The sequence below is a fragment of the Haliotis cracherodii genome, unplaced genomic scaffold (assembly GCF_022045235.1).
Source record: "Haliotis cracherodii isolate W230 unplaced genomic scaffold, xgHalCrac1.p SCAF_10, whole genome shotgun sequence".
NCBI classification, from domain to species: Eukaryota; Metazoa; Mollusca; class Gastropoda; order Lepetellida; family Haliotidae; genus Haliotis; species Haliotis cracherodii.
This window is the reverse complement of record NW_027266265.1, coordinates 50,027,402-50,042,540: the sequence shown is the minus strand read 5'-3', so window position 1 is coordinate 50,042,540 and position 15,139 is coordinate 50,027,402. Positions and strand designations below refer to the sequence as shown.

At 41.6% G+C, this 15,139-nt stretch overlaps 1 protein-coding gene across 1 annotated transcript; it reads right to left on the bottom strand.

The window, feature by feature from the left end:
* Positions 1-547: 547 nt before the first annotated feature.
* Positions 548-5,828, bottom strand: LOC139451971 (uncharacterized). Its single transcript, XM_071233256.1, has 2 exons — positions 5,595-5,828; positions 548-2,862 (listed from the first exon to the last, which is right to left on the bottom strand). The coding sequence occupies exon 2, from the start codon at positions 2,840-2,842 to the stop codon at positions 896-898; it is 1,947 nt and encodes a 648-aa protein (XP_071089357.1). The 5' UTR covers positions 2,843-2,862; positions 5,595-5,828; the 3' UTR covers positions 548-895.
* Between the last annotated feature and the right edge of the window lie 9,311 nt (positions 5,829-15,139).

Below are 15,139 nucleotides of genomic sequence, written 5' to 3'. Positions count from 1 at the left end.
CAAAGGATATATCATAGTTATCACATACATACACAAGGTATATCATAGTTATCATATATACATATGATAGATCACAGCTATCATATATACACAGGATATATCATAGTTATCACATACATACACAAGGTATATCATAGTTATCTCATACACACAGGATATATGACAGTGACAGTTTCATGTCATTCACAGAAGTAATATATCCATTGCGGAAACGAGTTCTTGAAGACACAAGACACGTTATCTTGACCTTGACATTTGACAGGTGTTCCTAATACCACAAACACCAAACAGCATCACTTCCATTGAAGTGAGACATTTGTAATGTATTATTTGTTGTTTTCTGACTCTGTTTACACACACACACACACACACACACACACACACACACACACACACACACACACACACACACACACACACACACACACACACACACACACACACACACACACACACACACACACACACACAATGTGCTATGACAAGAACAAAACGAAAACAGGGGACTCCTTCTTGTATGCTGCTATTGTCAAAAAGTATATCCCGTGTATATTATGGAAATATATGCAGCCAATCAAAACGTTTTTTCGTCACAGGAATATACTACGATTCCTTCCATACAATCAACAGTTGAACCTAACCTGACACATCTACAGTGTGAGGTGTTCTTTTGAGGAGGATGAATTCAAAGGTTCAACCAGACCTCGTGTCACCGTGAGGTGCATAATATTCCTCAGTCTATGAGTGAGTGAGTTTCCTCCGCTTGTAGTAATATTCCACCAATAGCATGGCGCTGACACCAGAAATGGGCCCCATGTCATATCCATGCTGGGACCCCGGGACTTCGGCTTGACGAATGAACGCTTTAATCACAAGGCTACCACACTGCCCGCCCTTATCTAATACTCAGCCACCTGTGTACGTTATCCCGACCTGGAAGCGCCGATGGTCCCATCTCGTCCATTTCCTTCCCGTAATCCTTGTATCTATCCCAGCCAGGGTCCCTGGTTGGCTCTTTAGGTCTGTAGTGATTGTAAGACTTGGCAGACACCCTCGAGAATCCACTCTCGTCGTCCCCATGTCGGTCATAGCGATCTGGGGGGATCTCTGGCGACAGCCTACCTACAAACGATCCCTGCCTGGGTTTGACGCTCTCGGGAGAATCATACGTGCGTCTGTGTTTCTGATTCATGTTTCTATACATGTCTTTTTCCCTCAGTGCTTGTTTGTGGTCGTGGTGTCGCTGCTCCCTGTATCCAGGATCTGAACCATCTAGACTGTCATGTATAGGAATCAAGCGTTTAGGGTGATGTCTTCCAGGTTCATAGTTCCGATGTCGTCTTCTTTCTCTCTCCAGTAGAATAGGATCTGAGCTAAAGTTCTTATTCACCCATCTGGACGTACTGTGAGCTTTGTCGTTGTACATAATTGGGTTTGTGGGGTAGTAATCTCTATGCGGGTGGTACTCCGTGTGCTGATCAGCCTCCAAGTACCTTCTGTCGTACTGGTAATATCTCCCATCGTAATACGGCGTGTCTAACCAATCTCTGCTGTCTCCAAAGTTCCGCTCGACCCATCGTGAAGTATTCGTAGCTTCCGGTTCCTGTCCAATGAAGCGTCTAGGTCCTAATGGTGTCTGGAGTATGTCTGAATCCGTCTCAACATCATACCCGAGCCACATTGGCCGACTTGAATACTCTGCAGCGTAACCTGAATGTCTGCCCACCCAGGCGGCAGTGTTGCTCACTTGAGGGTCAGCTACGAGTCTTTTCTCTGACCATGGCGGCGCAATGAGGGAACCCCTTCTTGGCACTTTACTCCAGCTTGTTTTGGGAGGTTTTGGTGTGGCGTCATACCTCCTCAGCTGTTCCTGGGGAAAGGTTCTGAAGGTGTGATTGCTAGGAGCACGGACGTTGTACCTTGGGAAGCTCCATCGAGAAGACACTGGCGTCCTCAGCACGTCGTCTTCATGGACAACTGTCCGGGTAAACCTGCTGACCACAGACCCTGGTACGGGCATCATGCTTCTGTCCGAGATCACTGAGTCCTTGTAGTCTCTGGGCAGTGACATCATGGACCCCTGGTCTGGGTTCTCACTCCAAGGAGTGGGCGGGGGAGAGTCGATGAGATCTCTCCTCCTCAGGCCCTGTCGGGGGGTCCTCGGTAACTCTCTCCGTCGGCGTCGGTGACGGGAGGGCGTCGGAGGCTTCCACAAATTCTTGATACGCCTCGGGGTTCTCTCCCTTGGGAACATAGGACCTGGGGGTGGGAGGTCAGGGGTGACCACGACTGTCCCGGGCGAGTATCTGTCCGGGGGTGGGGTCAGGCCTCGGGGGTGGCCCGGAATGACCACAACAGTTGCATTTCCTCGACTAGGGGCTCGCTTTGGTCTCGGGCCCTCATCATGGACAACTGGTTTTGGTTGGTAGGATGGTCGTGGCTCTTGCCTTGGTTCTTGCCTTGGCACTTGCCTTGGTCTATTTTCGGGAGGAGGTTTTCTCTCCGGGGTCAGCTTCCTGGCTTTTGGTTCAGGTTTGGCTTCTTTTATAGGCTTAGGTTCTGGAGGTTTTTGTTTCGGTTTTGGCTTGGGTTCATCAGCAGGTTTACTTTTGTCATACATTGGTTTGTTATTGTCATACATTTTCTGTTTATCACCGGGTTTACTTTTTTCGTACATAGGTCTATCATTGTCGTAAAGTCCCTTGTTAGCATTTTTGCTTTTGTCATACATATCTGCCCCCTTTGTTTTGTCATACATAGAAGCGCCCTTTGTTTTATCATACATAGGTTTGTCGTCATACATGGGCTTATCGGCGGAGTATAATCTCTTGCTGGTCGCCATGGTGATGTTTCAAGCTGCACCTGAAACAAAAAGATTTGGTTCAACCACAGAACAAGTGAACACAAGCATCTTTTACACGAACATTGGGGGATGTTTCACTGATTCGCGTATGGTGGCGGTGGTGTGGTGGTGGTGGTGGAGTGTGTGTGTGGGTGTGTGTGGAGGGGTGGGGTGGGGGGTACGGTGTTGGTTGGGGGTGGTGGTTGTGATGATGATGTATAGGGGTCGGGGTGGGGAAGGGTTGGGTAGGGTGGTGGTGGTGGTGGAGTGTGTGTGCGGGGGTGGGGGGGGGGGGGGGGGGGGGGGATGTGTCTGCCTCTATTTAAAAAATCTGACTGGGTTTTATTTTTCGTTGCATGTCTGCTAGGATACAGGTTTATTCTTTTTCAGGGCATGACCCAAGACATGTAGTTGCTTGACTACTTACTGTGACGTTAATATTTCATAGAGTTTCAGTTTGGGAAAACACCAGGTTTAGTTCGGTTTCCGTATTGTGTGGATTCTGGTGGAGTCAAAACACTGACCAAACACCTCTAGATATCAACGGGGTTCATATGGTAAACATATGGTTCTATTTGTCTTCTGTTTAACGCCGCGCTCAGCACTGTCCCGGCTATATAACGGCTGCCACAACATATAGGAGTCTAGACCAGACAGACTGATGATTGTCGTTGTGAACGCCCCATGGATGGGAAGGAGGACACGCAATGGCCCAAGTCACCGAGGGTGGCCACTCTGTCTACTGAGTTGCCTCGTGGGAGAAGATAGAACCAGGAATCCCGACGACGCGTAAATAGATCATGCAAAACACTACACATGTGGGATATCATGTCAGACACGATACATGTTGGATATCATGTCAAACACTACACATGTGGGATATCATTCCAAACAACACACATGTGGGATATCATTCCAAACAACACACACGTGGGATATCATGTCAAACACTACACATGTGGGATATCATGTCAAACACTACACATGTGGGATATCATTCCAAACACTACACATGTGGGATATCTTGTCAAACACTACACATGTGGGATATCATGTCAAACACTACACATGTGGGATATCATTCCAAACACTACACATGTGGGATATCATGTCAAACACTACACATGTGGGATATCATGTCAAACACTACACATGTGGGATATCATGTCAAACACTACACATGTGGGATATCATGTCAAACACTACACATGTGGGATATCATTCCAAACACTACACATGTGGGATATCATGTCAAACACTACACATGTGGGATATCATTCCAAACACTACACATGTGGTATATCATGCCAATTACTACACATGTAGGATATCATGTCAAACACGACACATGTGGGATATCATGTCAAACACTTCACATGTGGGATATCATGTCAAACAACACACATCTGGGATATCATTCCAAACAATACACATGTGGGATATCATGTCAAACACTACACATGTGGGATATCATTCCAAACACTACACATGTGGGATATCATGTCAAACAACACACATGTGGGATATCATTCCAAACAACACACATGTGGGATATCATGTCAAACACTACACATGTGGGATATCATGTCAAACACTACACATGTGGGATATCATGCCAAACACAACACATGTGGGATATCTTGTCAAACACTACACACGTGGGATATCATGTCAAACACTACACATGTGGGATATACATTCCAAACACTACACATGTGGGATATCATTCCAAACACTACACATGTGGGATACCATTCCAAACACGACACATGTGGGATATCATGTTAAATACTACACATGTGGGATATCATGCCAAACACGAGACGTGTGGGATATCATGTCAAACACTACACATGTGGGATATCATGTCAAACACGATACATGATGGATATCATGTCAAACACTACACATGTGGGATATCATTTCAAACACTACACATGTGGGATATCATGTCAAACACAACACATGTGGGATATCATGTCAAGCACTACACATGTGGGATATACATTCCAAACACCACACATGTGGGATATCTTGTCAAACACGGCACATGTTGGATATCATTCCAAACACTACACATGTGGGATATCATGTCAAACACTACACGTGTGGGATATCATGTCAAACACTACATATGTGGGATATCATGTCAAACACGACACATGTGGGATATCATGTCAGACACTACATATGTGGGATATCATGTCAAACACTACACATGTGGGATATACATTCCAAACACCTCACATGTGGGATATCATTCCAAATACGACACATGTGGGATATCATGCCAAACACTACACATGTGGGATATCATTCCAAACACTACACATGTGGGATATCATGTCAAACACGACACATGTGGGATATCATGTCAAACAAAAATAAATTCCCCAAATATGTTTCCTTGTTACTTTTTCTTATTCTACACGCCACAATAAATCCTGACTTAGAAGTTGCAGTCAGAGATAATATGTTAAATTTGTTATTCATGTATGAAACAAATATTATTTCATGAAGTTCAAGATATGACGAAAGTGAATCCTAACTGAGGCTTCCACGAATCAGTTTCAAAAGTCTTGAAGCTATTATAATTTTATTTTTACATAAATGGAGCGTATCTTCAAACAAATGACGGGCGTGATTGTGCACCTACGTACTACGGATATACCGAACAAATTCCAAAGGTTTCTGGAAGTTCGTTATAACCATATTTTACTGTATTATAAACTGGATAAACAAAGGACCGTACCTCCTTGTGCCACCAATCACTGATCCAGATAGTCTTCAATGCAAGCCTACAGGGTACTCTTCATTCTGGTACAATTCTGACACAGTCGGGTTCAAAAGTCATTCCCCATTCATTCTCCAAGGTGGGGTCCCAACAACAACATATGCTACCTGTTCACATGAAAAGTGACTATCGAATTCAGTTTCCAGAATTCATGAAGCTGTTCAACAAACACCGTCGTCCTCCAGCGACGCCGACAACAAGCTGTACATTACAGTCCGATTCGTAGACTTCTGTGAATGCGCAAAAGGCCAGTCATATATCATTCTGATTATGAATATGATCTATTACCACTCAGGGTTTCTGTTGAATGTTTGAATACTTCCTTTATTTGTGTGGAACTATAGCAAAGCACCCAGGACAGGCACGTTTCAATAGGCTTTTAAAACGATCTCTCCCTCACTGAATAGACCGTTTCAATTACAACTATATATGTGTGCTATTCATGTGGTGTTTGAGGGGGGGCGTTTATCTAAATACATGTATAAACGTCTATCGAATACGATATAAAAGAGGTACAATATCACTGGATAGGACCGCGTATGTTTGAACAATCCGAGCGAACGATAGTCATTAAAAATGCAATTGATGGGGGTCAGCTTGGTTATATTTATTTCAGATAAATGTTTTTGATATGTATCTCTTAATAGCAAAATAGTTGAGGATTCAATTTGGAAAATGTATTTCAATTCATTTAGAAAAAAAATATGTTTTTACTTGATTGGAGAGGATAATATTAAACTATTACCTGTAGTCTATCCCAATTGATGAATGAATAATCTATCCTCAATTGTTTAAGGTATAGGTTTTCTACAAATTATATTATTATTTTAGTTGTCATGGAAAACATGAACTGGCTAAGTGTCAGCCGGTTAGGTCAATGGAACAAGTGTTTGCTCATCATGTTCAGCTCAATTCTGGTGGACCGGCACCACTGTGTGGTTCGTCAAATCAAAAGACGGTACAAGATGGCGATCGGTATCAAGAAGGACTGGTCGGCTTGGAGTCCGTATACTCTGTCTGAGTGGGATATCCATGTTAAACTACGGATTGGTATCTCAGTTGGCTAGCATTATACAACCGGCAGAAGTCAGAACTAGTACACACTCTCACACACAGTGCAATAATCTTGAACGTGACTTTAAACCCCATTTCGCTCACTATTCCCGAGGTGCTCTGCAGTCATGTATTAAATTAGAGCTGAAAGTGGTATAAATTCATGTCCTTGCTTCTTCGCTCATTCACCCAAAGAGACCGCCTCCGTGGTCTAGTGGTATAGCGTCCGCCCGGAAAGAGGAAGGTCGTGTGTTCGATCCCCGGCCGCGGCATACCACGGCATAGCAAAAGGTCGTGGAAGGTACTTGTTGTTTCCCTGTCTGGCGCTCGGCAATAAGGACTGGTCGGCTCGGAGTCAGTATACTGTGTCTGAGTGGGGTATGGTATCTCAGTGAGCTAGCACTATAAAATAGGCATTAGTCCGGACTAGTATAAGCACACACGTGCATGCACGTCGCTATATGAGTGCAATAATCTTGAACGCGACGTTGAACTCATTTCACCTCACCTCACGATTCACACAAAGACTACCCTACCATTTACTCCCACAAACTGGAGAATGGTGTGGATGTTTCAGGGTGGGACCACCGATCCCAGAGGTCCACATAGTGACATTGTCACTTAGCTGCCGCGTTCATACCCAGAGGTCTTCATCTTACCCAATGCTGTATGGCGCAGCAATGCCTACCTTACCATGATACGTTTCAAGCTCCTTCCCAACGTATGCAACTTCGTTCCAGGTTTAGGGTGTAGTATAGAGAACACCTCGAACGGGCTATTGCTGTGAGGAGCTTGGATCTGCTAACCATTTGCTCCCATCCTTAAGGTTAACTTATAAACCTATTCATTGGGATCGCTATTAAGTAAGAGACTTCTTTCTTTTGGCATTAAAACCTATTGTGAGGTTTTACTTTCCAGTCGGGTTAAATCTCATAAACAGGGACGTTGTCATGTCCCTGGGACTTTATATAATATCCCAGGGATTTTTTCGGATATTCAAGTCATATTTGCTATAATATCCCAGGGATTTTATATAATGTCATGGGTATTTTAATAGTGTAACTTCCGTTCAGATTGTAACATGTAATGAAATGTAAAATCAAAATGACACATGTTTACTTTATATTCCCGAGGATCGGACTCGTAACCTTCATATCTGTAACCCAGTGAGTGTACCACGAGGCTACAGAGGTATTATTATGCCATACTGGTTTTTAGAATGTCCTTTTCAAGATCCGTACGCCAGCAACAGATATTTTACGCGCGTTTCCTAAGGTTCACGGAAAGTATGTTTGAAACATAAAAATGTTGATAAATGTTGTTTTAAGTTTCTTTTTTCGGTTTATAAGTATGGAAAAACACTTTCCCTCGGTTTTGGTAGACAGAGCATGCCCTGGGGGTCGGGAAAAACCGCGGGGGCTTCGCCCCCTTGGTGTCTCCCTCTCCCCAGGGCATGCTCTGTCTACAAAAACCTCGTAAGCGTGTTTTCTCCAATACATAACCAAACGTCTTCCCATAGACTTCTCTAGTAACGTTATATTTATTTTTCAAATGCGAGGCAGTCAACAGCTCACACATGTACATGTGTGCAGTCAGGCCTTAAAGCAGCAATAAAAACAATAAACTTGACAAGCTTGGCCAGTTGCTTTGTCGAGTACAGGGCCCACTTGCACAAAGCGATCTTAGCGCTAAGATGATCGTTACTCCCATACTTCAGCATAGGCTTACAATAGTCTTAGCGCTAAGATCGCTTTGTGCAAGTGGGCCCAGGAGGCTAAACATACCAGCCCCACCCCCACCAAATTTCACTTGCTTGAAAATATCTGTAGTCACACAAGTCATAAGACAGCACTAAATATTAAATATATATTGTCAATGCAAGAGAATAACCAGTCAATATAAGCGTGCGTGCGTGCGTGCGTGCGTGCGTGCGTGCGTGCGTGCGTGCGTGTACTAGACCGGACTGATGCCTATTTATAGTGCTAGCTCACTGAGATACCATGCCGCAGTTTAACATGAATACCCCACTCAGACACAGTATACTGACTCTGAGCCAACCAGTCCTTGTGTAAGCCCCTTAATGTCGAGCGTCTTTTTGTATGACGCGGCCGGGGATCGAACTCCGGACCGTCCGCTCTCCGGGCGGACGCTCTACCACTAGACCACGGAGGCGGTCTGAACCTGCAGCAATGCCTCTCTAATCATGATCTGTTTCAAGCTCTTTCCCATAGTGTGCACCTTCGTCAGACTCATGTTTTAGAATATAGTATACAGTGAGTGAGTGAGTTGGGTTTTACACCGCTTTTTCTTACATTCCAGCAACATCACGATGAGGGACACCGGAAATGAGCTTCACACATTCTGCCCATGTGGGGAATCGAACCCGGCCCTTCGATGTGACGATCGAACGCTTTAACCACTAGGCTCGCCAACCGCCCATGGCACAGACAGCTCCACGAACTGTCTATTGCTGGAGGAACTTGGATCTGTTAACTGTCTGCTCACATTCTGATGATGATGGTTCATGTTCACCATGTTCACCATGTTCACCATGCCCTGCTCCTCGGGTTCAACGAAGAGGTAACTGTCTAGGTCCTGGGTTGTCTCTAGGGTTCAACGAAGGGGTTACTGTCTAGGTCCTGGGTTGTCTCTAGGGTTCAACGAAGGGGTAACTGTCTAGGTCCTGGGTTGTCTCTAGGGTTCAACGTAGGGGTAACTGTCTAGGTCCTGGGTTGTCACTAGGGTTCAACGTAGGGGTAACTGTCTAGGTCCTGGGTTGTCTCTAGGGTTCAACGTAGGGGTAACTGTCTAGGTCCTGGGTTGTCTCTAGGGTTCAACGTAGGGGTAACTGTCTAGGTCCTGGGTTGTCTCTAGGGTTCAACGTAGGGGTAACTGTCTAGGTCCTGGGTTGCCTCAAGGGTTCAACGTAGGAGTAACTGTGTAGGTCCTGGGTTGTATCTAGGGTTCAACAAAGAGGTAACTGTCTAGGTCCTGGGTTGTGCCCAGGTTTCAATGTAGAGGTTATTTTGTAGGTCCTGGGTTGTCACTAAGGTTCAATGTACGGGTAACTGTCTAGGTCCTGGGTTGTGCCCAGGTTTCAATGTAGAGGTTATTGTGTAGGTCATGGGTTGTCTCTAGGGTTCAACGTAGGGGTAACTGCCTAGTTCCTGGGTTGTGTCTAGGTTTCAACGAAGGGGTAACTGTGTTGGTCCTGGGTTGTCTCAAGGGTTCAACGAAGGGGGTAACAGTCTAGGTCCTGGGTTGTCTCTAATATTTAAAGCAAAACTGTTTAAGTCAGTACCATACTTATCAGTTTAACAGTGAAAAGCATCAAAACATTTCTACCAACATTGAACTGATAGCTGTGACAGGACAGAAGCAAGTCCTTCCCCGACTCAGGCATCGGGCCAACACCACTGGGACACGGACTGGTGCAGTCTCAAGATATGTTGGCACATACACAAAGTCTCTAATTAACTTGAAGAAACAAAATGCAACCAAAAAACTGAAGCATTCATTCCAGACAAATCATAGAGGTTTACATACATTTTGCATTCAGTACACACCAGTGTAGAGTAATAAATATATCTTGAATATTTTATTTTACTTCAATTCATATTAGAAAAAGAGACTGCTTCCAGTCTAGGAGACACAGAGACAAACCTATGTTTTTTATATTATTTCACAATAAATGCATCTGTATATTAAAAGACAATATTCTAAGTCTGGTAATGTAAAACATATCTAGAAAGAATTGCCTGATGTTAACATCTAGACTGTTTGATTGCACCGGTGAAGATCCTGGTTAAGAATTGGTCTTCAGCAATCCATGATTGTCATGAGGCGAGCGATGGGATAGGGTAGTCAGGATCATTGACTTCATTGATGTGTGTCATTGTATCCCAGGTAGAATAGCGTATTCGACCAATACCCCCCCCCCCCCCCCCCCCCACCACCAATAAGTAAATATTTCGTTTTAAATGAAAATCGTCCGGTACCGGGGTTTCCGGATATTTGAAGTCCGTATACGCGGGGCATGACTGTGTTCTGTTTATTTTAGATATTTGTGACTTTGAATATTATGCGCAGAAAAAGATTACACCGAACCCTTCAGCGGAGTCCGGCAAACGAACGGGTGATGATAAACTTCGTCAGTACAAATTCGAAATTGGAGATAAAAAATCACCAGACATATGTTGATTTACCGTTTAAATTGTATTTTTCGTTCAACTAGGCATTGTTTTATATCCAGGGATTAAGATTACCTAGTGAATTTTCTCGTAAACTATGCCGGACCCAGCAATCAGCTGTACACACGTTTTCTTGGAATCTACCGGTTATTCGGTCAAGACACAACCAATGATATAACTTTACAGGATTTTAAATGCAAGGATCGGCAAAAGTTGTATCTGAAACTATTTTTTTATCAGGAATAATATATTCCAATATCTTGTTAATTTAGATTCAGCTTTTACTAAACATATTTAAAATAATAAGAACCCTAAGCGAAGCAGCTGATCGCTATTGCCAGGTATTATTTTTTTACATGGAACCAGTCTGACCAGTCACCGTCAAGGCTCCCGTGCACGTGATCGCGTGATCGTGTTGACATAGATCGTCCAACAAAAACAAATGACTTTTAACGAATCAAAGTATGCCATTTATGATATATGTATCCATTCTCTGTTAACTAAAGTTCGTTTCAAGGCGTCAATAGCGGTAATCTGACCGTGGTTGCTGTTAATAACGGTGAGTTGTGCGATCTTCCGATCGTTTCACACACGATTTCGCCGAAATTAATTAAAACAATATGAAAAGGAATTTTGAATAAAATTAATGAAATAGGTTACAAACTTAAGTCCAGATATACAAAGAACACTTTTTATAGCCAAATTCAGTAGGGATTTGTTGACATGGTATTTCCGGTGTTACGTGCTCACAGTAATGTCTTTCCATGGGGGAAAAAACATCAAAACTCATTAATTCGTGTATAATGCGCACCCCCTTCTACACAGCTGTGGTTTTTTTGGAGAAAAAAAGTGCGCACTATTCTCAAGAAAATACGGTAAGGCTTACTGATGAATTTACGCCAATTTGACTCTGAATTGGTCCCAATAAGCGCACACCCCTTCTGTCTTTTTTTAAGCGCCCTGGTGCAACCCATGCTTGCCGTAAAAGGCGACTATGCTTGTTGTAAGAGTCATCGTACCCCAATCGTGTGGATCGATGCTCATGATGTCAATCACTGGACTGTCTTGTCCAGATTCGATTTTTAACAGGCTGCCGTCATATAGCTGGAATATTGCTGAGTTTGTGCCAAACAACAAACAAACAATATATGGGAAGCAGGCTCTCTACAGTCCTGGGTGCCATTGTACAAAGCGATCTTAGCGCTTAGGTGATTGTAACTTCCTTACCATACCATAGACTCACGATAGTCGATAGTCGTAGGGCTAAGGTTGTTTTGTACAACGGCACCCTGGAAAAGGACAAGGGGGCACACAGACTGCAAAATAAGTTGACAACAAGAGACACTGTGTGTAATTTTATTGTTTATTTACTGAATCCCTTTATATGATTTACATGCAAAAAAATAATATCACTGATAAATGACCTTAAATGACTGAAAAGAGATTTGAACTATAAAGGTTTTGTAAGTGAAAGCAAATCTTCAAATAAAGTTGCTTCTCAGAACTAACAATCCATGATACTCATCATTCTAAAACACTTGTTAAAAACGGCCACAAAAATTTAACTCCAAGCATAACACTAATTAAATATTCAAACCACACTTTTAATAATCACCAGTTTGCTTTCACTCAAATTTCAAAACATGGAACTTGAAATGTTCTCTTCTTCCCACCTGTCATCTTTTACATAAACCACTTGAATGAATCCAAACATGTTTTATCACGTAAATTGAAATTGAGGCAACTCAGAAAGTGTGGTTTCAAAAATAAAAAATTCAGTGCAATATGCAACTATTATAGCGAATACAAGTGTGAAATTCATTAACTAGCACCCTCTGAAACTGGTTAGGAATTAATTATTGACAAATTAGACACAAAAAGTAATAAAATATCAAAACTATATAATATATATTTAAGATGAAGTACACAGACATCAAGTGATAAACATGGATATAAATGTCTAAAGTACACACTACAGGGAAAACCTACCCTGGTCTCTAGGGTCAGCATAGCAACATATATAGTCTGATGCCTCCATTCACCCACATCTTGATGACTATAATTTTATAACACTGTGTCAATATCATCAAGCCAAAAAAATAGTTTTAATAATTCAAAACTACAGTCATTGAGCTGGAAATAATCTTGAAAATATACATACCAGTGAGGTAACATTTTAATACTTAAACTTAATATTCATTAAACATATTTGATCTCAAAAAATATTTTTGTCAGTGACTTCTATATTGAGCACCACCTAGAAACACTATGGCAAAACCAGCGAAATTAGAGTTACCTCCCCTTAATATTACTGGTCCCTTTCTATTTCTACGAATTTATTTGTTTAGAGAAATGAGCGAATGAACACTAGTATGTTCATCCAACTACTTGAAGCCAAATTGACAGTTCATACAGCGTTTAGAAAATAGCCATCAAGAATTGCATTATCATAATTGTAAGAACACACTATACATCAACAGCATGTATGATAACAATCCAAACAGAACAAGCACGTGTGCAAGGGAAAGCTCAAACATCATATATAGATTCATCAAGATAACTGAACTTAACTTTACAACACTTTTTCCCAAATGCCCTGAGATTATTTTTTGACTTAAAGCATAACAAAGTTCTTCATAACGTTTGATGTCCTGGAGGCTCAACTATTGAACAGGTCTTTTATTAAACTATTCGAATTACACAAGAAATGAATAATTTATCATGAAGTCAACATATTGTCATGGATCAGTATTGCTGATTTTGTTCATTAGCGTATAAATGAAACATTGAAAACACAAAAATCAGAAAGAAAATAGCAAAAAGTGGCATTGAACATATAGTTATGATTGTGAAGAAAAGGAAAATATTTGTAAATTCGAAAATGAAAATTGCACTGCAAAGAAAAATATTTACTAACAATCATAATTAATTTCACAATTTGACAATAGAACACTTCGTTTTGCTTCATTCATAATCAAATGTTAGCAACGGTTAGAGAACTGAAAATAAACAAGTGTATTCATAAAACAAACAACTTTACAAAACAATATACAATTAACAAGAAGTAGAAGTAATAAGTATATCCGTGTTTGTAAAATCATCCAAAGTTCATAAAACAAAATTCATCCAACTTTCAATATCACATCCTAAACCATGTAAGTTACCTGTTGTACATATAAACCCAAGTCAGATCTAATAAAATATACAGCAAAGAGAGATGCATATGGATGCTTCAGAACTCATATCCATATTTGTGCAGGCATTTCACTTAAAGATGTACACACACAAAGAAAGAAAAGACCATATATCTTCCGCCCTGATCTCAAGATGGAGGGACATTTACACTTAATGATGAAGATGACAAATTTAAACAATGATGACTTACCGGTAGTCAAATTTAAATTCAGTGCACACTGGCATGACTGGTGCACTGTGCTATCTACCTGGCTGTTGCAAGGCTGTAACCATGGTAACAAGTACAGGTGTAAAAGTAATAATTGGGCTTGAGATGTTACTAACTTCCATTATAACATTATCGCCATAACTTGAACTGCAGAACAGGTACTAGTTTCATTTCTGAATAATGAAATATTTGAAAATAATATTTAAGCATTTGAAATTTGAATGCTGATTTTGAAAAGCATGTCAATATATGACTTCATCTACAAATCTAAAAAAAGGCTTGTAATGATTATAAAATTTGTTTTTAACACTTTGTTTTATAATCAGAAATAGACGCAGTGACTTGAACTCTTATGCCTGTGGAAAGTGAAACCCTTTTAATCTAGACACTGCTATTCCAAGTTAATCATCCAAGTTGTGTCCCTTTGCATATATCCATGTTCCCAGCAAATCCTCAACAACCCAGGGTTTCGAGGTTAAACAAAGATCCCGATGGAGGGTATTATTGTGTTCATCTTGAAACCTGTTCCAGCCCAAACACCTCAACACAACGTGCCCCCCGAGTGGCCCCGTAGAGAACGTGATCGTCATCCAATGTCCCCTCCATATATACATGGTATTAAAGAATGCATAAAAGTGAAAAGATGATATGTACCAAGCTTGGCAAAATATACAACATATTCGTACAAATATGTGTCCACCGAGAAAAATAGACATTCTAAATGTTACACAAAGGTTTTGGACATCGGAACAGAATCTGGACTGACATTTTAAAGGCAAATGTTGGCTCATTGTATTAAGGCCTTTATCTTTGAAGAATATTCTTAATTTCTTACCAAAACTGAAAATTATTATAAT

Coding starts and splice junctions, on each gene's coding strand:
- LOC139451971 (XM_071233256.1), bottom strand. CDS start 2,842: ATGGCGACCAGCAAGAGATTATACTCCGCCGATAAGCCCATGTATGAC.